This window comes from Phodopus roborovskii, unplaced genomic scaffold (assembly GCF_943737965.1).
Source record: "Phodopus roborovskii unplaced genomic scaffold, PHOROB, whole genome shotgun sequence".
NCBI lineage: Eukaryota > Metazoa > Chordata > Mammalia > Rodentia > Cricetidae > Phodopus > Phodopus roborovskii.
In genome coordinates, this window is record NW_026126480.1 from 12,967,997 (window position 1) to 12,993,426 (window position 25,430).

At 37.1% G+C, this 25,430-nt stretch overlaps 1 protein-coding gene across 2 annotated transcripts in view; it reads left to right on the forward strand.

The window, feature by feature from the left end:
• Fchsd2 (FCH and double SH3 domains 2) overlaps positions 1-25,430 on the forward strand; it is a 182,029-nt gene that overhangs the window by 94,143 nt on the left and 62,456 nt on the right. For both annotated transcript variants that reach the window (XM_051192377.1, XM_051192378.1), the window contains exons 7-8: positions 2,525-2,579; positions 4,191-4,319. In XM_051192377.1, coding sequence (XP_051048334.1) covers positions 2,525-2,579; positions 4,191-4,319 — 184 coding nt within the window. The remainder of the gene's footprint in view (positions 1-2,524; positions 2,580-4,190; positions 4,320-25,430) is intronic.

The window sequence follows — 25,430 nt, forward strand, 5'->3', positions numbered from 1 at the left end:
GATGTTTGGGGGCTGGAAAAATGGTTTAGCAGTTAAGAGCACTGAATGCTCTTCCAGAGGACCTAGGTTCAATTCCCAGTACCCATAAGGCTGCTCACAACTGTCTGTACTTCCAGTTCTGTGACAAAAACACCAATGAACAAAAGAGGAAGGGAGGGAGGGAAAAAGGGAGGGAGAGGAGGGGCAGAGGAGGGGATATCTGAGCAGTCTTGAAACTGATTTTTCTAAGTAGAGAAGGGAATATCAGTAAGGGGGCATGAAGATTGGACTACAGTATTGATAGACGATTTGCCAGATTGTGATAGCACTGTAGAAGAGGTCACAGAATAGAGAGGGATACAATTGAAGGAAATAAAGAACTCCACTTTTTTAGAGGTGTAGATCCTAAAGATCCAGTTAGACATGATGGCATGGCATGTTTCGTAGGTAGTCAGATGTTTGCTCCTGCATGACAGTTTAGGACTGATGATCTTCCTTTGAGGGTCATTTGCTCATCAGATGGCAGTTATAAGGATATGATCATATATATGATTAGATGTGAAGTTGAGTTTGGAAACCTAAATAACATTTGAAAAGTAGATGGTAAGGAATAGTAAGTAGCATAATTATTTTATAGTGTATATTTGTAAAAATCCTGTCTACTTGTAATACCTGTCTTTGAGGATAGGTCCTGTCTTTCTTTGTATGTGTGTGTTCATGTGTATGCAAGTGCACATGCATGTCTATGCATGTCTTTGAGGAGACTAAAAGTAGGTTTCAGGTGTCTTCTCAATTGCTCTCCACCTTAAATTTTCAGACAGAGCCTCTCATTGAACCTAGAACTCACTGATTTTAGCTAGGCCTGGTCAGCAAACCCTAGGGATCCTCCTGTCTCTGCTTCCCCAGGATTGGTATTTGAACTCAAATCCTCATACTTGTATGGCAAGCATTTAACCAACTATGCCATCTCCCCAGCCCCAGTCTTCAAATTTTATATTTAATTATCTTGTGTGTAGGTAAACATGTGTGCATACATGTATATGGACACAGGCATGCTACATTGTGTATGTGGAGGTCAGAGTACAACTTAAGAGTCTGTTTACTTCTTTCACTATATGAGTCCTAGGGATTGAATATCAGACTTGACAGCAAGCACTTTCCCACTAAGCCATCTGGATAGCACCCTGCCATGCACTGTTTTATTTTGTCACTAATATTACTTCCATATTACTCAAGGAATATGTGTAAGTTAGCAAATGAAGCAGAGGTAAGAAACTTAAAAACATGCATTGGAAGGTCTAGGTACAGTGCAGCCTATTTGGATAATGTCTACAAGAAAAGGAAAACTGAAAATATTTTAAATACAGTCTTTCTTACTCTAAACAGGCACATTCTTATCTTAAATCCTTGCCCTTTGTTTTCTGAATCAAAATTAATAGAAATCTGATTAATAAAAACCCCATGAAATATAAATATAACAAAATAGGAAATAATCAGAGTCAGGAACTAATTATGTTTGTTTGTTTGTTTGTTTTAATGCTGTTGAGTGAATCTAATGCTTTGTACTGCTAGGCAAGTGCTCTAGACACAAACTTAAATCACCTGCAGGAGATCCTGTTTTTAAAACAACCAACCAACATTGGAGAAGGTTTATGTAGAGTGCTTGTTTGTCCCTGGATGTCTTCTCATTAGAATTTAGAGTCTACCTTTGCTACTCTTCAGAGACTGACTGCTTTGTTCTCCAATCCCAAGTGGTCTGAGACTGTACTTAATATTGAGGCATAGCTGCCAGCACATGTGTTGAATTCTCCCATGGCAATCACCATGACACTGCAGTCAAGACAAACTTTGCAGCTTTGGAAAACTGGTCTTGGGAATCTTGCTTATTCATTTAAGCATTTGGCTGTTGACTTTTTTCTGTGTAGTTATCTCTAGCCTTAAAATATATATTTTAATATTAATATACGTATTAATAATATATATATTTAGAAGCCAATGTATTTTTACTACTAATGATTATATTATTGTTCCTTTCACAAAATTAAGTGTGCCAATGCTGAGTGGAATATGACTAAATAGAATAATCAGGCAGAGTCTAAGGACCTTCTTAGAATTTCACAATACCTTTAGAAGTGAAGGGGAACACAGGTTGATAAGCAAACATGAATAACTTATTGGGGACACTGTATCCCAGAGTTGCATTCTGATAATGTTCCAGCTTATTAAATACAGATAAAGACAAATAAGCATAACTCTTGGTTTTCTACCTTTTTTTTTTTTTTTTTAAAGACAGGATTTCTCTCTGGCTTTGGAGGCTGTCCTGGAACTCACTCTGTAGACCAGGCTGGCCTCAAACTCACAGAGATCCACCTGTCTCTGCCTCCCAAGTGCTGGGAGTAAAGGTGTGTGCCTGTTACAGTTTTCTACTTTTAACTTAGTTTTAAAACAGTGTCTTGAAAAAGTCATTTAAAATTAAGTAGTTATAACATAATTTTACTACATAGTCTATACTCTTTTTAAATATGCTTTTCTATTTTTATTATAGGTCTAAACTTAGTCTTTTTCAATCAAGAATCAGTTTACAGAAAGCAAGTGTGAAGGTGAGTTTTTGAACAGTATCTATCACAAGTGAGAAGTCTCTTAGCTTATAAACAATTGAATCTATCAAGGATGGAGTTGGGTTATTTCTACCTTGGAAAAGCATTTTAAGGTCAATAACCCAAGTAGGAGCTTTCTGTCCCAGTATTTGAGATTTTCCACATAGCTGTTGACACTTGGACACAGCTTGCTTTTCAAGACTACTTTAGGGATAGGTTTCTTCTATCTTTACCTCTTAGTTCAGAGAAACAGTGCAAGGACTTTAGGAAGTTCTCAAAACTATTACTCTCAGACAGACACCCTTAGCTGGCCTTCTGGACCAGATATAAGAAAATTTTCATACAGACCTTCAAATTGTAGAACACCTATAAGTAAGCTGGTGAGTTGACTCTTCTGTCAGGCAGAAGGCAGTTTTTCTGGCGCATAGAGTGGTTTTTGAATAGTTTTGAATAGTTGAATAGAAATTAAGTCAGTAGGTAAAGGCATCTTTAGACAAGCCTGATAACCTGAGTTGAATTTCCAAATCCTTCATAATGAAAAGAGAGCACTTACTTCTTATGTGTTGTCCTCTAACAAACATGCATAGCATGTGGACATATACTTCCAACAAACAGGTAAGTGTTACAAAAAATTAAGTAGTTCTTACAAACTATTTTCTAACGTACTAGGTTTATCAATGCTTTGGAAGATAATGTATTTAATTTCAAATCCATTTATTTTTATAACTGAGTAAATGGCCAAAAAATTTTGAGTTTCTGTAGAACATTTTAGAAGTATGTTATATAATTGATACTTTAACTGTTACATAGTGTTCTCTAGTCATGAATATGTACCCATGAGTTTCAACTGTGTAGTTGCCTGAACTAGACCAGCACATCATGATAACATCAGTTGACATCAACACAGACAAGGGAAATTTCTCATAGTTTCACCCTTTGTTAAAGAGCTATAGGTCTTCAGTGGCTGTTAAGAGAGTGAGAATCCATTTCTTTCAGGGACAAGCTTCCATATAAGTTGCCCAATCCAAGGTGGTGAGTCCTAGACCCAGGTACTTACAAGTAAAGCTAAATGTATTCATTTGGTTATATATACATGTATGTATGTGAATTACACATATATGCATACATACATATACATACATACATACACATATGATTAAAGAAGAGAGTGTGAATTTGGGAGGAGGTACTTTAAGAATTGGAGCTTGGGGAGGCACAAGAATCATAGATACCATTCTCATATATGAAATTAAAAGAGAATTTACAAAAATAATTTGAAAATATTCTGTATACAGTTATGTTTCATTTCTTAGTAATGATGAATACTTTTTATATACATAAAGTTTTTTTTTCTGCTTGGTTCTTTATTCTTGGTGAGATATCCTTTATGAATTACCAATACTAATTGCCAGTACCATCCCATTCTTCCTTGTCAAGGTCTTATTTATTTATGTAGTCCAGTTTAGTCTCCAAGTCAAGATCTTGCTGCTTCAGCCTGCCAACAGCTGAGTTTACAAGCATGAGCTACCATGCTCCTACAAGTAGTAGTCATACAAGTTTTGCAGTGTAATGTCATTTTGTGTTAATTCTTTGTTTTCCTTTACTATGTTGTAGTTAAAAGCCCGGCGATCTGAATGTAATTCCAAAGCTACACACGCAAGGAATGATTATCTTCTTACGCTAGCAGCAGCAAATGCACATCAGGACCGATACTATCAAACAGATTTAGTTAACATAATGAAGGTAATGCAGCTGTATTTGTGATAACTTTGCTTCATTAAGAATAAAACCAAACCGTGAACTAGGTATTGAGCATGAGGGATTGAGGTATAGTATTATACTTATTTTATATTTTATTGAGATGTACTTGCTGTTGTTTGGTTGATTTAGTTAGTAACTTTGAACTGATTTTTATTGTAAGAAGTGGTTTAAGGCTTACATTAAAGCTTAGCTATGATCTGGCATGTGTGTGAAGGCCTGGGTTTGATTCATGATACCACAAGACAAGGAAGAAAAGGAAGGAAGGAAGGAAGGATATGTTTAAGCCAAATCACAGAAAAGGACTATATTATTTTTAGCAATTATTGATATACAAGATAGAAGATGGGTATATAAGATATAAAGTAATAACTTGGAGTTCAGGAACTGCTTCTGAATCATTTTCTGACTGGTGTCAGTGGAATCAGTAAAATATTGAAGCTGTGTTGAGTCTCTGAACATCTTCTGAACCACCAGAGTTCAGGGTAGGTGCTTGCTTACTTGCTTGCTTGGTTATATTCTTATTTTCTGAAAAGTGTTTTTATAAAAGTAAGTTTTCTAAAGTATACTTTTACAAATAATTATTTTTGAAAAGATATATTTTAATAGTCTATCTATTAAGTAAACTGAATTTTTTTTTTTTTGGTTTGGTTGGTTTGGTCTTTTGAGGCAGGGTCTTGTTACATAGCCCTGGCTATCCTAGACTCACGCTGTAGATCAGGCTGTCCTCAAACTAATAGATCTACCTGCCTCTGCCTCCCGAGTGCTGGGAGTAAAGGTATGCGCCACCATACCCGGGAAACAGAATTCTTTATCATAATTTAGCTATCAATTGTGCTTTTTATTTCTTTTTAAAAAATTAGATTTAAAATTTTTAAATTTTATCTTCAAATTGTACATTAATATGTGATGATTTTGAGGTATGTATTAGGCAAAGAAAATATCTAGTAGTTATATGAAGATATATCCACTCTGAATATTACTGTGAAATTTGATAGAATGGACTATAGTTGTGTCCCCAGTCTCCATTTTGGTCATTCTCTAGCTGTACTCCCTATAATTTTCACTTTTGCTGTAAAGGAAAAGGAGTGGAAGAGGAGAAAGCATTTTAACCTATTGCTCACTTTCACTTACATATCATTTTCTTCATTCCTTAAGAACCCAAACATTAAACCAATTTTTGTTTTGTTTTGTTTTGTTTCAAGACAAGGGGTTTCTCTGTAACTTTGGAACCTACCCTAGAACTCTCTCTGTAGACCAGGCTGTCCTCGAACTCACAGAGATCACATTAAACTTTTGTCTTTTTAACATACCCTTTTCTTTTTTATGATTTTTTAAATTTAAATTAGAAACAATCTTGTTTTACGTGTTAATCTTAGTTCCCTGTCCCTCCCCTCTTCCCTTCTCCCCCTCACCTCCCCATCTTACCCCCATTCTGCTTCCTAGGGAGGGTGAGGCCTTCCATGGGAGAATCTTCAAAGTCTGTCAACTTTTCATATATAGGAATCAGCTGAGTTTACAAACATATATGATTTGTTTGTAGACAGGGTTCTTTCTTGTTTGTTTATTGCTCAGAATCCCCTTTTCATCCTAACTATCCTGTTATGATTGCTGGTAATCAGAATGCAAGTTACAATAATGAAATCAGGGAGTTAGATAAGAACTCTGCTTATTCCCCCCCTCCTCCCCTGCAAATATTAGAGCCAGACCTTCACTATTTTAGGTCCAACTTGCTATTACATAGTACTACAAAGTTGCAAAGACCAATAGCAAGCTCCCATTCTAACATAACTCTAGAGAGTACTATTTGCAATTTCAAACAATGTATTTGCTGAATGTAAGCCTTTAGTGTAGGTTGTAATTGAAAGTAGTAATTCCATATATCCTATATGTGTTTATTGTTAAATCAGACCTGATAATTAAAAATTGAAAATCCTTTATTTGAAATGCATGAGATCAGAAGTGCTTCAGAATTTGGAATATTTTGGATTTCAGCTCTTTGAATCAGGGATGCCCTGCCCAACCTGAGTATATCTCCCTCTGTATATACTTTTTAAATTTGCATTATTACCTTAAGCAGCAGCAAAAATAAAATTCCAGGTTAAGTGTTTAGCACAATGGTATACTGGGAGCATGTGTTCAGCATGCACAAAAACCTGGCTTTAGTTCTTAGCACTGATTAAAATAGATAGGTAGTTGGTAGGTAGGTAGGTAGGTAGATAGATAGATAGATAGATAGATAGATAGATAGATAGATAGATAATTTCTTAGTTAGGGTTTCCATTGCTGTGAAAAGGCACCATGACCATGGCAGCTTTTATACAGGAAAATATTTAATTGGGGTGGCAGTTTACTTTTTCAGAGATTCAGCCCATTACCATTATGGCAGGGAGCATGGTTATGTGCAGGCAAACATGTTGCCGGAGAAGGTGCTACTACTTGTTGTTATGCAGGCTATAGGAAGTAGATGGTCTCACTGGGTGTAGATTGCGCATAGGAGACCTCAAAGCCCACCCTGTTCAATGACACACTTCTCCAACAAGGCCACACTTACTCTAACAAAGCTATATCTCCTAATAGTGCCACTCCCTTTGGGGGCCATTTTCTTTCAAACTGAACAGAGAATTCATACCTTATATATTGAAAATTGAAACTATATCAAACATCAAAAAGCATAATCTTAATAAACCAGGACAAGTACATTATTTGGGAGTGGGGACTTTGCTCTCTCTCCATCAAAGGGGGAATTAATGGGCACAACTTCCAACTCCACCATTATACTGCCAGAACAGCAAACACTGTTTCTTTAAAGTAATATTTTCCATATACTTGGTGGCTTTTTGGGCATGCATACCCTTAATGGCCTGAGCAGTTTCACGGGGTGTTCTTAAAATGACCCTGAAGATTTGATCCTCTTGTTTTGCATGATTGTATAGGGTTTTATGGGTCAACAGAACAGCAAACCATCTTCACAGGTTACTTCAGACCTCTTACCTTTTTTCCATATTCACTTATTTTGGTTTTTAAAAACAAGAGTTTCTCTGTGGCTTTGGAGGCTGTCCTGGAGCTAGCTCTGTAGACCAGGCTGGTCTCAAACTCACAGTGATTTGCCTGCCTCTGCTTCCTGAGTGCTGGGATTGAAGGCATGCACCACCACTGCCTGGCTCCTTTTTTCCATTTTATATTGAGATTTATCTATATGAACTTTAAATTTTTGTTGTGCTATATAATATTTCATTGTGTATATATCGTAAGTATACTGTTACACCCATGTCCATTGTGTGCCATGAGAAAGGAGAGAGGCAACACTTACTGGTTTCAAATATTTAGTAAATCACCCCATAAGCAGGGTTGCTGATCAATCAGGGCTGCAGGACAAAGACTCAGGAATCTTGAATTTCCTGACAGCTCCAAGCAGAGGGGAGGCGTGGGGATTTATAAGCACAAAAACCACGAACATTTGTTACAGTTATACTTTTTCACAAATCAGGATTCAGTGATTAGGGGCTTCCCCTATGTGTTTCACCATTGCCAACCAACACAGAATATAAGCTTTTTAGTTCAACCAATCAGATTCATTTATTCTTTCTGTTATTAGTAACAGCCATAATGTTTTAGACAACTGAGGGGCATAACAGACTATTTCTATTGTTTAAGGAGGCGATTGGTCAGCTATTGGAACGTTCTCAGCTCTGCTAGGGCTTGGGAACCTGAACTTTGTTTCATCCTACAGATAAAATGGTCTGAAGTCAAAATGGCAGTGCTTAGGACAAGGGTTTTTCTGTGTAACAGCTCTGACTGTCCTTGAAGATGCTTTGTAGACCATTGATTTAATTTTTAATGCAAGGTCCAATGTAGCCTAGACTGGACCCAAACTCACTACAAAGCCAGTTTGACTTTGAACTCCTCATCTTTATGCTTCTACCTGCCAAGTACTGAGGTTTATAGTGTGTGTTACTTAGATAATTTTCTATTTATTTATTTCCTTACTTACCTTATTTGAAACAGATCTTAACTATATAACTCTGACTGCCCTGAAACTTGCTATATAGACTGTTGGCCTATAACAAAACATTTGCCTACCCATGCCTCCTGGATGCTGAGACTAAAGGAATATCTTATTACATCCCAGATTTTTTTTCTTAAAAGTAGTATCTTAAATGCAAATCAGAACATATAATCTGTTCATATCCTCTGGGAGTCTGAATGAGGGGACAGAGCAGAGAATGTATAAAACTATGAGAGTAGTATGTAGAATGGCAGGGGTGTAGGGACAGTACGTGCATAGAAGGTACCAATCCCCGAATTCGATCCCCATCTCCCCAAGACCAAAGGAAGAGCATTAGGAGTGAATTTTAAATCAGTTCTTTTTAAAATCAGTTTTTTAATGTGTGGGTAACGTACAAAAGAGGAATCTATTTTAAGCATACAGTGGGCCTTGTTTTAGCAGGTGTGTATCACATAATCACTGTCATAATCACAACTAATATTCCTGTCTTGCTTTGTTAATATATTTGATTCCTAGCATTAATGTAGTACATCTTCACACTCATAATTCCATAGATCAGAAGTCCATGTGGACTTACCTGTGTTTTATGCCTAGGACCTCACAAGAATTAAATTCTTGCCTGAGCTGTTATCTGGATATTCTAGGGAACGATATATTTTTAAGGTCCTTCACAATGGCAGAATCCATTTGATTTCTTATTTTCTTGGTGACTATAGGCTGGGACCACTCTCAGCTGCTAGAGTTTGTTACTATATCATTTATATATACACCCTCCATTAATAAACCAGCAGTAACATGATAGATCCCATTTATAACCCTGTTATGTATCTCTGACTTCCTTTTTGCTGTTGCTAAACATCACATTCATCAGCCCCATCTATGCTCACAGGGGAGCCGATAGTGCAGTCATTATATGATACTGCCCACATTGGCCATTTTGCACATATTTTTGTTAAATTTATTCCTAAGTAATATCATTCAGTGTTAAAACAGCTGTTGTGTTTTAATCTTTTCTTTCAACATTTTTTGCTAATGTCTGGAAATAAAACTGGTGTTTTTAGTTATTGATCTGTCCAAGTTATCGTGCTCTGTCAATGTAACAAATCACTGCAGAGTTTGGTGGCCTGAAACAGCACAATTTATTTTGCTGTCATATCTATCTGCACTTTGGTTAGAGTCAATAGGAAGAACCTGTCTCTGCACCACCCTGTATTGCTAGTGTGGTTCAAGGCTAACAGCTGAACTGTGGGGGCTTGCTTTGATCTATATTTAGTGGTTAGTGCTGCCTTATGGCTAAAACTTTTCCTTGGCTGTCAAGTATAGCCTCAGTTCCCTTTGTTTCTTAGGTTTTCTCACAATATTATGGTTGGTTTCCAAAGACAAATCTGAGGGAGAGAGAGAGATTTGGAGCAGATGCAGGCAAAGCCAAGATTACCTTTCAGGAAAGTCACAGAGTTCATACAGTGGTTATCAGTGTACATCTCCCTCTACTGTTGGTTATCTCAGGCTAGCTTAAAGAGGAAGTCACTCTTTTTTTTTTTTTTTTTTTTTTTTTTTTTCAGTTCTGGTGGCTGTTAATTGTGATCATCAGACTTACTCAATTATGTTACAAAATACAATAGAACTCTCAAAGGTGCTTAGCCAAAGTTTAAAACAGTCCCTGGCCACAGACAAGGGTTGTGTTGAGCAAAAAGGCTTTGTTCTTGTAAAGAGAATCAGGCCTCGTAGCTAGGTACTATTTACTTAGCGTGGCCAATGGATAGGTTTAAATTTTGTTCAGTCAAGCATTTTAGACCTAAGAATTTTACTTCTCTGTTACAGATAACACTGGAGTTTGTTGAGCTCCAGTTCATACTTACTTTCATGTTAAGAAATTTAAAATATTTTCTTATTAAGTTAACCAGTCAGCACATGCCAGATTTCCTTGATTCTAAGATTTGAGCTTTTTCTAATCTTTTATTATTATTTTTTTTTTTTTTAAAGACAGGGTCTCACTGTATATCGCTGGCTGGAATTCACTGAGATCAGTTTGCCTCTACCTGCCAAGTACTTGGATTAAAGGGATTCAATGTCACATTAGCTAGCTTTTCAGTGTTTTCTAAAATCAGTGGTACCTTCTATATTCTATATTGTCTTAAAGAAAATGAAATATAATTTTATCTAAATTTCCACTTTATATAAGCCACATAGGAAGAAGTAAAGAAATGTAATATTTGCACTCAAAAGGCAAACTATTCTTTCTTCCTAAGTTTCTTGTTCTTTTTTAGACACACACCATGGAAAGACAACTGGCAGCAGGTGGTAAAGCCCAATCTGTTTTCTGCACAATTATTAATCTAATTTTTGTTCCAGTTGTAAATAATTCAAAGTCAAATTAAATGAAATGAATCCATTCTAACATAATCTAAGAAGGAGAAATTCTGCAGGTGAAGATAATAAGCATTGGGATGAAGCTCTTGGGGTTTTTTGAAGACTGATTTAACATTCTATATTGGGGAGTTCAAATGAGAATAAAACTTGAGGGATTTAAGAAAACCAACTGCATCACTGATACCCCCGGTTTACTACTTTAAGTTGATTTTGGAGAAAATCTATTTGAATATAGTAACATATGTACATAATGCACATATACACATATATGTATAATAATAGTTGTTTTATATGTAAGATGAATCCTTGGATAGGTCTTGGTGTTAGTTACCAGTTTTTAGATGAGATAATAGCTGTGGTTTTTTTGTTTTGTTTATTAATGTGGAAATGTCTTTTTACATTACTATAAACCACTGAAGTTCCAAGGAGTAGTATTGATCAGCGAAAGCTGGACTTCTGAAGTGAGAATGATTGTCTAAAACATCCCGATTCCTGTGAGCAGATCTAATGCTTACAGAGAGATTTAAAATGTTGAATCAGGCAAATAAAATGAAGCATGTTCGTAACTTTGGAATTCCATGTCAGCACTATCATTTCAGAAATCAAAACAACTCCCCGTTTATGGAAATTGTAGTTTATCATACATGTATCAGCATAATTAAGACAATTACCACATGGCAAGAGCCTCCCAGAGCTCCCTGCTGAACTACCTAGGCCACAGTTCTTCTAGTCCCCTCTTTTGCAGTCTGGCCTTTGGTGATCTTCATGAATTATCTTTCAGTGACACATCAAGAGGTTACTGTAGATCAAATAGCACATCTGACAGCTGACCTTCTATAGGACCATATACCTTTCTGAACAAAAACTACAGGCCCACCTGAAGGGAGTTTCTAAGAAGCAGAATTACAAGTGATAGCTTCAAGTCAAAAAAGGATCTCACTGTGCCATGAATTGAATTCTACGTCATGTATATATAATGTGCCTTTTATTTATACAGAAAGTGGTTTTGGAACATCTGCATTGTTCCTTGTCTAAAGCCTCCAGCAGCTTCTTACTACTCTCAAGATAAAATAGAAAACTTTGGGGAAACTTGAAATGCCTTGTTCTCTACCTAATCAGATGCCATAAAATTCATCATCTGAAAGGGTACAGGTATTTGTACAGGATTTTACAGCTGTCACCACTATTCTTTCCAATTCATTCCCCAACAGAAACACTGTGTCCCTCCAGCTGCTGCTTCCTGTTCTTTGCATCTCCCAACTGGCAGCTGTTAATATTTCTCTCTCTAGATTTTTCTTCTTACATGGTATTGACACTTGTTGGTCTCAAAGACTGGTGAAATGGCATTCCCCCACTCAGATATGGTGACAGCTTTTAAAAGAAGGAGAAACAATACAAAGGCAAGAATTGACATGAATATATGTCCTTAGTAGACAATGGTTGAAGAATAGAAACTTTTTTGTTATTTTTACAGACATGGTTTCTCTATGTAGCCCTGGCTGTCCTGGAACTCAATCTGTAAACCAGGCTGGTCTCAAACTCTCAGATCTGCCACCTTTGCCTCCAAAGTGCTGGAATTAAAAATGTATGTCCAAGCTTGAAGAAAAACAGTTTTTGTTTTTTTGAGACAGGGTTTTTTGTTTGTTTGTTTGGTTGGTTGGTTGGTTTTGTTTGTTTTTTGGATTTTTGTTGTTGTTTTGGTTTTTTTGTTTTGTTTTGTTTGTATTGCCCTGGCTGTCCGGGAACTAGCTCTATAGACCATGCTGTCCACAAACTCACAGAAATCCACCTGCCTCTGCCTCCCAAGTACTGGAATTAAAGGTGTGCATCACCACTTCGAGGTGAAGAAAAAATTCCCAAGTGATCTGTTCATCACTTAACTTACATAAATTACATATAAACATTTTTTCTATTCTTTTGTATATTAACTCTCCACAGCTTATACCAGTGATTCTCAAACTAGTTTTGTTTTAGAACCACTTTTTGCTCTTAAAAAGCTATTGGAAGCCAAGATTTTGTTGGTATGGAATGTAATTACTGTATTAGAAATTCAAACTGAGAAAGTTTAGGACAATAGAATGTCCAATAACACATTTCTTTGACTACCAGAGTCATTGGATCATCCATACTACCTTCCTCAGAAAACTCTACTCCATACCTCTGGAGGGAATGAGAATGGCAAAGGCTAATTGTGTCTCAGTGTTCATAGGAAAATAATTGTGACCTCAAAGGCTCCTTAAAAGGGTCTTTCTCATGTTCCTTTAATCCCACCTTAAAACTTCTGCCATCTACTAAAGAACTTTATTGCAACCTTCATTTGGAAGAATTTCAAGAGTACAATTGAAAACCTCATTATTTGAGTGAAGTTCTGGAGATTTAGGAACATTACTAGTCCACTGACCTTGTCAGAGTAGCAGCTTCTTCCCACAGAGCCTAGTCTTGGTGGGAGGAAACAGCATATACAAATAGAGTAGAAGTAGAGTGGAAAATAACAAGTGACATGCCGTTAATTTAAGCAGTAAATTGATTTGATTACCACTGAGCTAACTTTGGCAATTTGTAACTTAAGTTGCATACTTTTACAGCTGACTGCTTATGAGTCTCTCTTGACATGTAATTAACTGTAAACAAAAATGTTGTAATTTAGAGAGTTTTAGATTGGGTTTATTTAGTTTTTTGAAAGGTTTGAATAACTAGAGACCTGGAGTTATTGTTGCCTTTAATTCACTTAAGATTCAGTCCTGAAAAGTGTTTCTCAGCTACGCACACTCTGTGTATTTAAAACAGCACCCAACAAAGACCTCAAAATTGCCCAGAAACACCTGAGTTTGTTATACCTGTAGAACAACTAAAAATTGGAAGGACAAGGACCACATTTGAAAACTGCACATGAAAGTCCAGGCTCTAATGTTATAGTATTGATGGAAAACATTAGGTGTGAGTAGGGCTGAGATACATTCATAGGCATGGTGCCTTCCCATTTCCAGGTCACCATGTATCTTTTAGTCCACAGGGTAACCCACTCAAAAATACATTAGGCCAAAGGTGGGCAAAAATGATGGTGAGAGATGTATATGCCCCACTCTCCCTGAGCACAATTCATTGTCCATGCATTCATCCTCAGATTCTGGTTAGTCTTCTGAAGCTTCAGAATTCGTATCAAAGATTTTTAGTCTGCATCCTTATGTGAATATATTTCAACCCCTAGGGGGTTTCTTCATTATTGTGTACTCTATACCCAACCTTCATGTCTTACCAACAACTTTATCAGGATAGAAATTTTGGGTGGCTTACAAAATGAACACTATTTTACTGAGAATTGTAACTTCAAAGAAAAGGAAATGGCAAATAGGTTTCACTTAAGGGTCAGTTACAATAAGTGACTAACAATTGATTAGTGTGAAGTGTTCTCAAACCTACTAGGCCAAATCCCCTAACACTCTATGATAGGCATGCATTAAAAATTAAGTAGTACCCCGTTAATATTTATAATTTTTATGCATTAGTTAAAATTTAAAATTTTTATTTAAGTTTAATAAATCAATTTGGATGACATTTTGTGATATTTTTATTATTTTATTCTTATTAGTTAATGCACAGCATGATAGATTTCACAGTGACATTTTCACGTACACACACACACACACACACACACACACACACACACACGCACACACACAGTTATTTGCCCTTTGCAGACCTCTTCCAGTTTAGAATCTTTTCTCTCCTCTTACAAATGCTCTTTCTCCTTTTATGTTTGGATGGGGATAGGGGGAGTACATGTGCTCCCATGTAAATTTAATTTAGATTCTACAAATGAAAAAAATGCTGAGTCTGGTTTATTTTATACTACTATCTCCAGTTCCACCCATTTTCCTAGAAAAGTCATCATTTTGTTCTTTATTACATCTTAATAAATTCCCATTGTTTATATAAGTATTTTTTTGTAGTTTTTTTTTTTTTTTTAATCCATTCAACCTTTTAGGATGGTTCCATATCTTGGCTCCATTTTGAATTTATTTTTGTCAGGATGTGGCTCTAGTTTCATTCTTACATGTGGACACCAATTTTTGAAGCTCCAGATGTTAAAGAGGCTTTTTCCAATGAATATTTATGCTTCTTCGTCACAGATGAGGTAGCTACAGATGTGCAGGTTTCTTTCTGGGTCCTTTGTTCTTTTCCACTGTTTTGTATCTGGTTAGTGCCATTACCATGCTGCTTTGTTATGATAGCATATTGTATTTTATAGATGTAAATGAGGTTTTTACTATTTACAAGAAGATTTAGTGTCATGTGTCAAAACTGATGTTATGAGAAGGGTTAGCTTTCAAGTTCAGATGTTCCTAAAATTGAATTAGAGCTTAGTTTGGTGGTACATACCTTTAATCCCAGCACTTTGGGAGTCAGAGATAGGCTGATTTCTGGGAGTTCAAGGCCAGTCTGGTTGACACAATGAGTTCTAGGACAGCCAGAGTTAAGTAGAGAGACCCTGTCTTAAAATGAAATCAATTTTGCAACTAGAGATCTTGGAACACAAGCTGTCAATGGAATTGAGAAGTATCTGGAACACTAAGATCTGGGGTTTGTCTTGTTTCCATAGTTTCTGGTACTTGATAGGTCTTCTCTACACCATGTCTCAAAATTTTTCCTTTTTAATGGCAATAGCCTTTCTGCCCCAAAACTATCTTCTGTTTCCTTAATATCTGGTACCTCCTTTGTTTATCTTATACTAGGACCCATACCTGCGTAAGATCCTCTTTCTACTTTTAGTAACCCAGGTTTTTAATGTAAAACAAGTAGAAGAGTAGTTGTGTTTGTGTCATGCATTTAAGTTTTAGAGAAGGTGAAGTCTTGACCATATGAAGAAGTATGTCATAGCAGGTGTGGCAGTTCAACCTTGCAATCTGAGCATGTGGAGTTTGGGGGCTGACGGGGGCAAAGCCAACCTGGGTTACAGTGTGAGACCTTGTTTCAAAAATCAAGATTGAATGAAAGAAATAAAGCATTCGTGCATTGTTCTGCCAGGAAAGCCATCCTCCAGAGTATACTGATTACTTTACTATGCTTATTAACTGGTAAGATTTTGTTTGCTCCTTTACAGAACTGGGGCTGACAATAACCTGTCCATAAGTTGCAATTAAAAAAGATTCTTCAGGTATTCATTTTTCTTCCCTTTTATCATCTTATTAATGTAACAATGTCTCATAAGTAAACTCATACATGTATTAATTTCTCATTTTAAAGGAAAGATGAGGATATAAGTAAGGAACAAGAAGGGGCCAGAGAAATGGCTCAGCCTTGTTCTTGCAGGGACCAGGGTTTAATTTCCAGCACACACATGGCATCCCACAAACATCTGTAACTCCAGTTCCAGAGGATCTGAAACTTGTTTTGATCCCCACAGACACCAGGCATACCTGGTACATAGGTGGTACACATGTGAGAGGTATACTCACTCATACATATAAAATAGCATAAATAAATCTTAAGAAAAAGAAAGAACAAGATTACAGCTGTCACTGCTCTAAACTGATGAAAGCTAATATTAGTTTTCCCTTACAGAGCTTGTGTACCTTTCTGGTGTTAAAATAGAGAGTGGTTGTTTCATCTGAGTGACCAAGCAGGACCAGCAGTTATAGTTCATGGGGAGTTTCCAGAAGATACTTTCGGTGCTCTCCCTCCTCCCATCCTTTGTCTTCATTTTGTAAAAGAGGCAGATATACCAGGAAACTGGGGAGTTTTTTGTTGTTGTTGTTCTTGCCCCAAATAGAAGTGTACTAAAGTGTACCTGTTGAGTATGAATTCAGAAAGTTGTCTTTTAAGTGAAGAAAGTGTGTGGTTGTTTGTGACTTTTGTCAGCTAGGATTTTTCCTTCAGCCTTATGGAAACGGAAATTTTATATGTCTCATTTCCTCTTAAAGCATGATTGATTGAAGCTAGATATTTAGAACTTGTAAGACTGAAAACATAGAATTCAAGTCAGTGGGGAAGCAACATTATGAAATTGATTTTTACAGCATACCAACCTAAAGTTGATAATATGTTTGTTAAAGATGAATAGACAAAACTATGAGTGAGTATCCAATTTTAGTGTTAGGGTGTGACTTTAAAATATTCCAGCAAAGACAAAGTACTACATAGGAAAATAGTAATAGATTTGACAATTCCAAATTTAACACATCCTTGAGTGTGCACATGTAGGTACCCACTGAGGCCAGAGAGGATCACAATCAGATTCCTTGGAACTGGAGTTACAGGAGGTTGTTAGCTGCCTGATATGGATGCTTGGGTCTCAACTCTAGGTCCTCTGCAAGAGCAGGAAGCACTTGGCCTCTGAGCCATCTCTTAGCCCCAACAATCCCAGTTTTTAAAAAGGCATGACAACAACAGTAGGTGACATTTATTGAGCTAAGTGTCAAACCTTGAGCTTTATATCTAGGTGAGAGTCCTAGCAGGGAGGAAAGTTAGAAATGTTGCCCTAGAGCACACAATCTGTAATCCTCACCCACTTCCTAATCTTGTAGCACATTTCCTCACTGTTTTCTATACATCACTGTGTTATTTGTTACATTCCAATCCCAGTTTCCCCTCCCTCCTCTCCTCCAGCTCCCCCATTTTTCCCTCAGCCTTCCTCCTATCTGCTCATTGGAGAGGGTAAGGCCTCCCCTAGGAAGTCTACTAAGTCTGTTCCATCATCTCATTTAGGCAGGACTAAAACACCGCCCCACCACACACACCCCACCCCCGTGTCTAGGCTGGGCAAGGTATCTCTCCGTATAGAATGGGCTCCACTAAGTCAGTTTATATAATAGAGTTAGATCTTGGATCCACTGCCGGTGGCCTCAAATATTGTCCCAATGGCACCATTGTCACCTATATTAAGGGAGTCTAATTCAGTCTTATGCAGGTTCCCCATTTGTCAGACCGGAGTCAGTGATCTCTGACTACCTCAAGTCAGCTGATTTTGTGGGTTTCCCCATCATGGTCCTGACTCCTTTGTTCATATTATCACTCCTCCCTCACTTCAATTGTACTCCAGGAGCTTGGCCCAATGGTTAGTTGTAGATTTCTGCATCTGCTTCCATCTGTTTCTGAAAGAGGATTCTAGCTTTTCTGGGGTTGTAGATTGTAGGCTGGGTATACAAGATAAATCTTAATTATTTCTCATGCAATAGTTAAAGGTCAGTAAGTGGGCTGTGCCTTCTGAAGTTACTCAAGGATCCAGGTGCCAGAGTGGCTTCATCATTATTGGCCTGACCAGTAGTCAGGTACTGACTTATTTGGGTTCTAGCTAGTGAATAGGAGAGTGAGAACATAAAGAAAACATACCTGTATTTTCCTGAGATCTAGTCTGAAAAGTGGCATGTATTAATTACTTTGCTCATGTTACAATAGAGATAGATTAGTGGTCTGGCCATACCCAGCAATAGTAAAGGAGGCTAAGAAGTGCAGTCTCACCATATACAGATTTGGGAGGGCAACAAATACAATTTCTTCCACAACTACTGCTTCTAGACACCTAATAAGTCACCAGGCACATAACATAGAAGTTAATATGAAAAACAAAAGCATGTAACAGAAATAAAGATACAAATTCAGTTTTGAAAAGAAAAGTGCAGAAGACTAGTTGATGGTTAGTTGATTTTTGACAGAATACTGGTACTGGTCACTGCTGAATGTCCACATGCACAGAAAATGATTAAACCACTATTGTCGTATATAAAAAATAATGTAAAATGAACTAGAGGCTTATAGGTCAATGCTAAAACTATAAAACTCTTAGGGAGTGAAGTATAAATCTGTATGACCTTAGGTAATGCGTTCTTAAATATCACCAAAATCATAATTAATGGGGGGAGGAGAGTTGCTGAATTGAAAGCTATGAAGAAAATGAAAAGATAACAGAATGGGAGGATTGTACTTAAAAAAAATGTATCTGAAACTGTGTATGTTTATGCATTTGGAAAGAGGAGTCAGAAAGTTCAAGAGTTGAGCTGCCTGAGACCCTATCCTCCCCCCCCCTCTCTCTCTCTCTCTCACACACACACACACACACACACACACACACACACACACACACACACACACACTGACTTACTTACTTACTTACTTTCGGTAAGAATCCAATATCCAGCATATAGAAAGAAACCTTATATCTAAATAATCTTTGACATGAGCTCTGTATAGTATCTCTAGTCTTTTCAAAGTCCTGTAAGGAAGGTAATATTTTCATTTTACTGATCAAGAAACTGAATCTCAAGCATAACCCTGAGGGTCAGTTTCTTAGGCTTAGCCCAACATTCACACACACAAAACTACTGTTCATGTTCAGCACAGGTCTACTCAGAACAAAACAGAGCAAAAGTGAGAGTCCATCAGCAAGGCAGCACCCAGAGTTCCTCTTTGTGGGAATAGTCTCTGCAACAGCTCATACAGCTACTGATAACTACCCCTTCTATTCCAGCCCACTTCCCCAAGTGTCCAACAAAATGAGGTCAGTTTAGGGTATTGGTTTTTATTCTTTTAGGTGCAATTTTATTTTTAATAGAAAATATTTTTTTAAATGTTCAAAAAGCAAATCCACTAACTCAAGACATTCTCACTTTCATCAGTAATCCTTTACTTCCTTCTCACCCAGCCCTTCATCTGTCACTCTCTTCATTTCTTTCCTTTTCATTAAAACTGTTAATCACTAACTCAGGGTGATGTGAATTTCACTTCCACTGTCTTCCCATAATCAAAGGCAAACATCTTAATGATTGGTGAATGCATAGGGAGTCAAGAAGCAGAGGGAGTTTTTCTGAAGACTCCCAAGTCATGAACACATGAATCATAGTTGTGTCCTATAGAATTGCCTGTCTCTCCCTAGGAGTTGAACCTTCCTGATCACTTATGCTGCCCAACCTGGATCATCTCTAAATCCTGGTTCTCTTACATCTGTCTTCTGAAATTAGGTGTCTCAGACTAATATTCAGTAATAAATTCCATACTTAGTTCTTCAGCCTTAAAGATACATAGATGATGAGAGCAACAGACTAAACCAGAAGTCATTTTTAAATTTGATTGATGACATATTTCTTCATGTTTACAGTTACTTGTACTTTATAAAACTTAACAGTTTTTGCCTCAGCCACCTGTGTAGCTGGGACTACTACTCAGCCTGAATAGGCTTCACTTAAATCCTTCCATTAATGTTTACATTTTCTCCCTATACTGAGGAATAACTTTTTTCCTTCTCTTTAGTTGTTTTTGTTAGTTTTGAAAGTGTTTTTTGCATTATATCTTATTTGTTGATATTGCTTATAAACTGATATATTAGTATTTTTTAAAAAGCAGCTTTCTTAATCTTTTTTTTTAAAGTTATTTATTTTTTACTTTATGTGGATGCTGGGACTCAAGCCCAGGTCTTCCCCAAGTACAAGTGCTAATAACCACTGAGATACCTCTCCAGCTCCAGCTTTCCTAATCTTGATACCACAGAATTTACCCCTTATGAGTACAAAATTCTGTGATTTTCTTAGAAAATAAATATTTATACAACTTTTTAAAGTCAGTTAGATTACATCTCTATCACCCCAAATGTTTCCTTGTAGCTATGTACAGTTAGTTCTTGCTCCTACCTTCTGCTCCAGTCTGCTTTCTGTCTGTAGATTGACCTTTTCTGGACATTTTATATGAATGGAATCATAAACTGTGGTTGTGTCTGACTTCTTTTAGTTAGCACCATTTTTCTTAAGCCTCCACATTGTAGTATATAGTTCACCTTTGGTTGCTGGATAGTAATGTAATTATTTTTGCAACATTACATTTTTGTTTATTAATTCCTTGGTTGAAAGACAAGGTTTTTTTGGGGGGGTTGGCTTTTATGAATAATTTTCTGCACATATCTGTGTATGTTGTGAATATATACATGATATGTAGGAGGGGAGTTGAATTATGGTGCATTTGTGAGTAACTTTTAAAACTATTTTCTGCTTACTAGCATTTGCTGTTTGCTGCCTTTGGATCATAGCCATTTTTGCTGTGGTGTTTCATTATGGTTTGGTTTGGTTTTCTTGGTGTGTGTGTGTGTGGTCATGAATGTGGAGGCCAGTGACAACCTATAAGAGTAGGTTCTCTTTTATGCTGTGAGTCCCAAGTGCAGGGTTGCCAGCAGGTGCACTTACCTGCTGAGCCATCTCTTAGGCACTTGCTTTTTTTTTTTTTTTTTTAAACAATGCTTGGAATAAAACCTAGAGCCCTATTCATGTTAAGCAAATACACTGCCCCTAGTTATATCCCCAGCCCTCAGTACTGTTTTAATATGTATTCTTCTAATGATTAATGATGTTGGATTTCCCTTCAGGGTCTTAGCAATATGTCATATTAGTTAGATGTTTATGTATCCTTTGTCAATTTTTAAAATTAGTTTGTATTTCTTGCTGAATTATGAGCTTGTGTATTCTATTTTTCCCTTCATTTTTTTTTCTTATTTACTTATTTTGACTTCTATGTATTTGTCTGTATAGCCCTGGCTGTCCTGGAATTCGCTCTGTATATCTGCCTCTGCCTCCCAAGTGGTGGGATTAGAGGTGTGTGCCACTGTGCCCAGCTATGATCCTACATATTCTAAACAAAAGTTCTTTCTCAGAAGCACTATTTGCAAGATTTCTCCCAGGCTGTCAATTCTTATTTTTATGGTCTTATCTGGTTTTATTTTATGTATGAGTATTTTGCCTTCATGTACATAAGTGCACCATGTGTATGTAATGATCTGGGAGGCCAGGAGAGGGCATCCAATTCCTCAAAACTGGAGTTACAGATGGTTGTAAGCCACCATGTAGGTGCTGGGTTCCAAACGTGTGTCCTCTGCAAAATGGGCCATATTCTTAACCACTGAGCCAGCTCCTCAGGTACTATATTCTGATTTTTAAATTATATGTTTTGAAGTTTGCAATTTTTGTGTAATTTTTGTTTATTGGTGCCATGGTTTGGCTATCATGTCTAAAAGAAATGTTAACCTTTTCTGAAATCATATAACTTCTCCTATATTCCTTCTAGAAATTTTATAGTTTTAGCTTTTAAATTATGTCTGGTATTGATTTTTAGTTGCATTTTATATATGATGTGAATTAAGAGGCTGTAACTTTCATTTCTTGTACATGATTATTTTATTGATCATCCCAGCACTGTTTGCTAAATACTTAATTCTCTTCCCATTGAATTTCTTTGGTTCCTTTGAAATCTTTTAACAACAACAAAAAATGGTTTCTTCCTAAATTCTTGGTTCTGATAATTTTTTATTACTTAAATTTGTTTTTAAATAATTTCATACATGAGAATAATGCACACTGATTGCTTTCAACCTCTGTTCTCTTTCTCCCACTACAGTCTGACTCCCTTCTTTCTGTATCACTTTCTCACATGCCTGACTATTTGCCTTGTTTTATGACACACTGAGCTTAACCAGGGCTGTTTGTGTGATTGAGGGAGAGTCTGGTGGGCTTACCAGTGGATATAAAACTGAAGATACTGACTCCCCTTTCCCAGAATCCAGGAATTAGAGGTGGAACTCCATGAATCCTTTCCCTATTCATGATTGGTTGTTTTATATAGTCCCAGGGCAAATACCCATAGCTGCTTTGGATTCACGGTTGCAGTAACTGTGCCATGCCCAGGGGATGGCATTTCACAGCCCTTCTCGCTGTCTTCCAGTTTTGCATCCTTCTCACCATCTCTTCTGAATGCTCTCTGAGTCTTAGAGGGAGTGGTATGAATGTCTCATTTAGGGCTGGGCCCTTCTTGGACAGCCATGAGTCTCTACATTCCCCTGTTATGACAGACTTCTTTGATTAAGGTTAAGAGTAGCTTTGTCAGTAGGTATAAACATAGATACTTAAAAGTCAGTTTGACTTCATATCAGTTTGGCTAAACCACAGTAGTATGCATTCCTCCTGTGGAGTGGGCCTGGAATCCATTCATGTGGTAGTTTGCTGCCCTCATAGCCATCATGACACTGTCACACTGCCACACGTGTCTTACTTGGCAGGTTGGTTTTGTAGTTCGTAGGGGTCATTGCTAGGTAAAATTGCTGATGTCTGTTTCTTTAGCTTTTGGTTGCTTCCCTGTGTCTTTTGGTGTTTTGGGGAAGTGTAACATTTATGTATACTTGAGGCACCTTCTTTACCAATTCATTTGCTTTTAAGATGACTTTTTGTAGTTACTTATCTTAGATTTCTGTTCCCACCCAGTACTCACCCTATCACAGACTGGCTTCCACTTCCATTGTCAATAAAGCCATTCTCAGCAGTGTCAGAAGTAGCACCTTTGTTGTCCTTTATCTTTATTACTCTTTACTTTACAGCATCATCTGCTACCACTCCCTTTTTCTCAAACCTTCTCTTCTTTTCCTTCTTTCCTTCTTTCTTTTTTTTTTTTCACTTAACTAGTGTCTTTTATTTCTGACTGCTCTTTCTCACTCGTTGTAGTTGGAATTTTAAAAAATGAATAATGTGAGATGGCATAATATTAATAACAAAATAAAAGGCAATATCCTTATTTAATTTTTTAAAAAGATCTATTTTCATTTGATCACCAAAAGAAAGTTTTTGAAGTACAGAAGAAGAAATGTAAAGTCAAAATAAATCCCACTCTGCAGAAGTGCAGTAACGATTGTCACCTTGGCGAGTTTTTCCTTTCTAGATGTATATCTCATATATTATTTCATAAATAATATTACTTTTCTTTTTCTCATTAAGTACTCTTGAGTTATTATGTAAGTCAGGAATGGTGCACAATGTAATCACAGCACTCTAAAGGCTCTAAGTTCGAGGCCAGCATGGTCTACATAGTGAGTTCCAGACCCTTTGCAAAAGGTCTTTGCAAAGCTGAAGTGCTGGTGGCTTGGAAGCCTCTGAATAGTCTTCCTTAGAGTTGGTTGGTTTGAAGAAAGCTAGGAAGGTTGATTGTCTCAGAACAGTTGTGTGGCATTCCTGAGCAGGTCTTGAGCTTGTTGAGCTGGTCCATTAGCGGGGTGCCTGCTGGTGGGAGACAAAAGCCTAAAAGCCCTTTGTTTTAAGCTGTCAAGCTTTTACCTGAAGTCAAGAGGGTGAGGAAGAAGCCAACAATTTTGGAAATTCAACACCTTTATTACCTAGCTCTGGCCCCTCTCCCTATCAGTCTGCCTACCAGAGAGTCTAATTACTAGTCTCTTATACACTTTGTTAGTAATTTTTAAAAAAGGTATCTTTAAGAAGTGCATTTCTGAGGCTAGAGAGAAGGCTCAGTGGGTAAGAACACTGGTTGCTCTTCCAGAGGTCCTGAATTCAATTCCCAGCAACCACATGGTGGCTCACAACCATCTATAATGAGATCTGGTACCCTCTTCTGGTGTGTGTATACATAGTATATAAAGAAATCTTTTTTAAAAAAGAAAGAAATGAATCTTCTGGTCAAAAAACATTATAAATCCTTATAAACTGACTGGTTGACTTCCAGAAGACGCTATCAATTTACACTTCTAAAAGCAGTATATGTAAATGCCTGTCACTACACCTGTGTCAGAACTGTGTTTCAATTCTGGCATGATGGTTCACACCTTTAGTCCCAGCACTTGGGAGGCAGAGGCAGACAGATTTCTATGAATTTGAAGCCAGCTAGATCTTGTAGAAGGAAGTTTCTATTCTGCCTGGTCCTGCCACCCTTCAGCCCCAAGTAAACACACAAAGACTTATATTAATTATAAACTGTTTGGCCAATGGCTCAGGCCTCTTACTGGCTAGCTCTTTTAATTATTAACCCATTTCTATTAAACTATGTATTTCCATGAGGCTGTGGCTTACTCATAACCCAGCATGTTACTCCTTCGGCAGCTTCTCTCTGTCTCCTCTCTCCTGAATTCTCCTTGTCTGGTAGCCCCACCTATACTTCCTGCCTGTCTACTGGACAATCAGTGTTTTATTCATGAACCAATAAGAGATACATATATACAGAAGGGCATCCCCTATCATCTCCTCTTTTCTGTCTAAATAAAAGAAAGGTTTTAATTTTAACATTATAGAATTAAATATAACAAAACAGTTATCAAGTAAGAACTATAGTTAACAATATATTTGGCAAAATTTAAAGAAAATATTCTGTTATCTACCCTATCTTTGTGAGTCTAAAGTTTTATATGTAACTTACCTTTTTTTATCATAACTAAGGAGAATCTTAGCTATTTTAAGGATAACTATAACTATCTGTCTTCAACTCCATCAAAGACCTCAGAAGGAAAATACATAAAGTCTAGAATTTACAGAGACATCTTGCTGCTTGGAAAGTCAACCCAAAGTTCTTCTGTAACATTGGAATATCCTGGATAAATAAGAATCTGGTAAAACAAATAGGCTGATGGATGTTTATTCAGGGAGAAATCACTTACACCAGAAACAGATGACTGCCAGCTGGTTCCCATCCCTAGGATGCCTCCAGATGCTATCTGTTTCTGACCAGTAAGCAAGAGAAAGGCCTCGGGTCCCAGACCCCAGACCTAGTTCCCCCAGGTCACACGTATACCTGTCCTCACACTCCAGTGGGCATGGTCAGTGCAACAGGTGCGGGCAGGGTGGATATCTCACTACAATTACCCTTTTAGTCTAAAGAAAAGATTTAGGCTTGATACAAAACTATATGCAAAGACAGTAAATATCAAGTATGTTCCAAGAAAAGGAAAATTAAGAACATACATTGGGCCATCC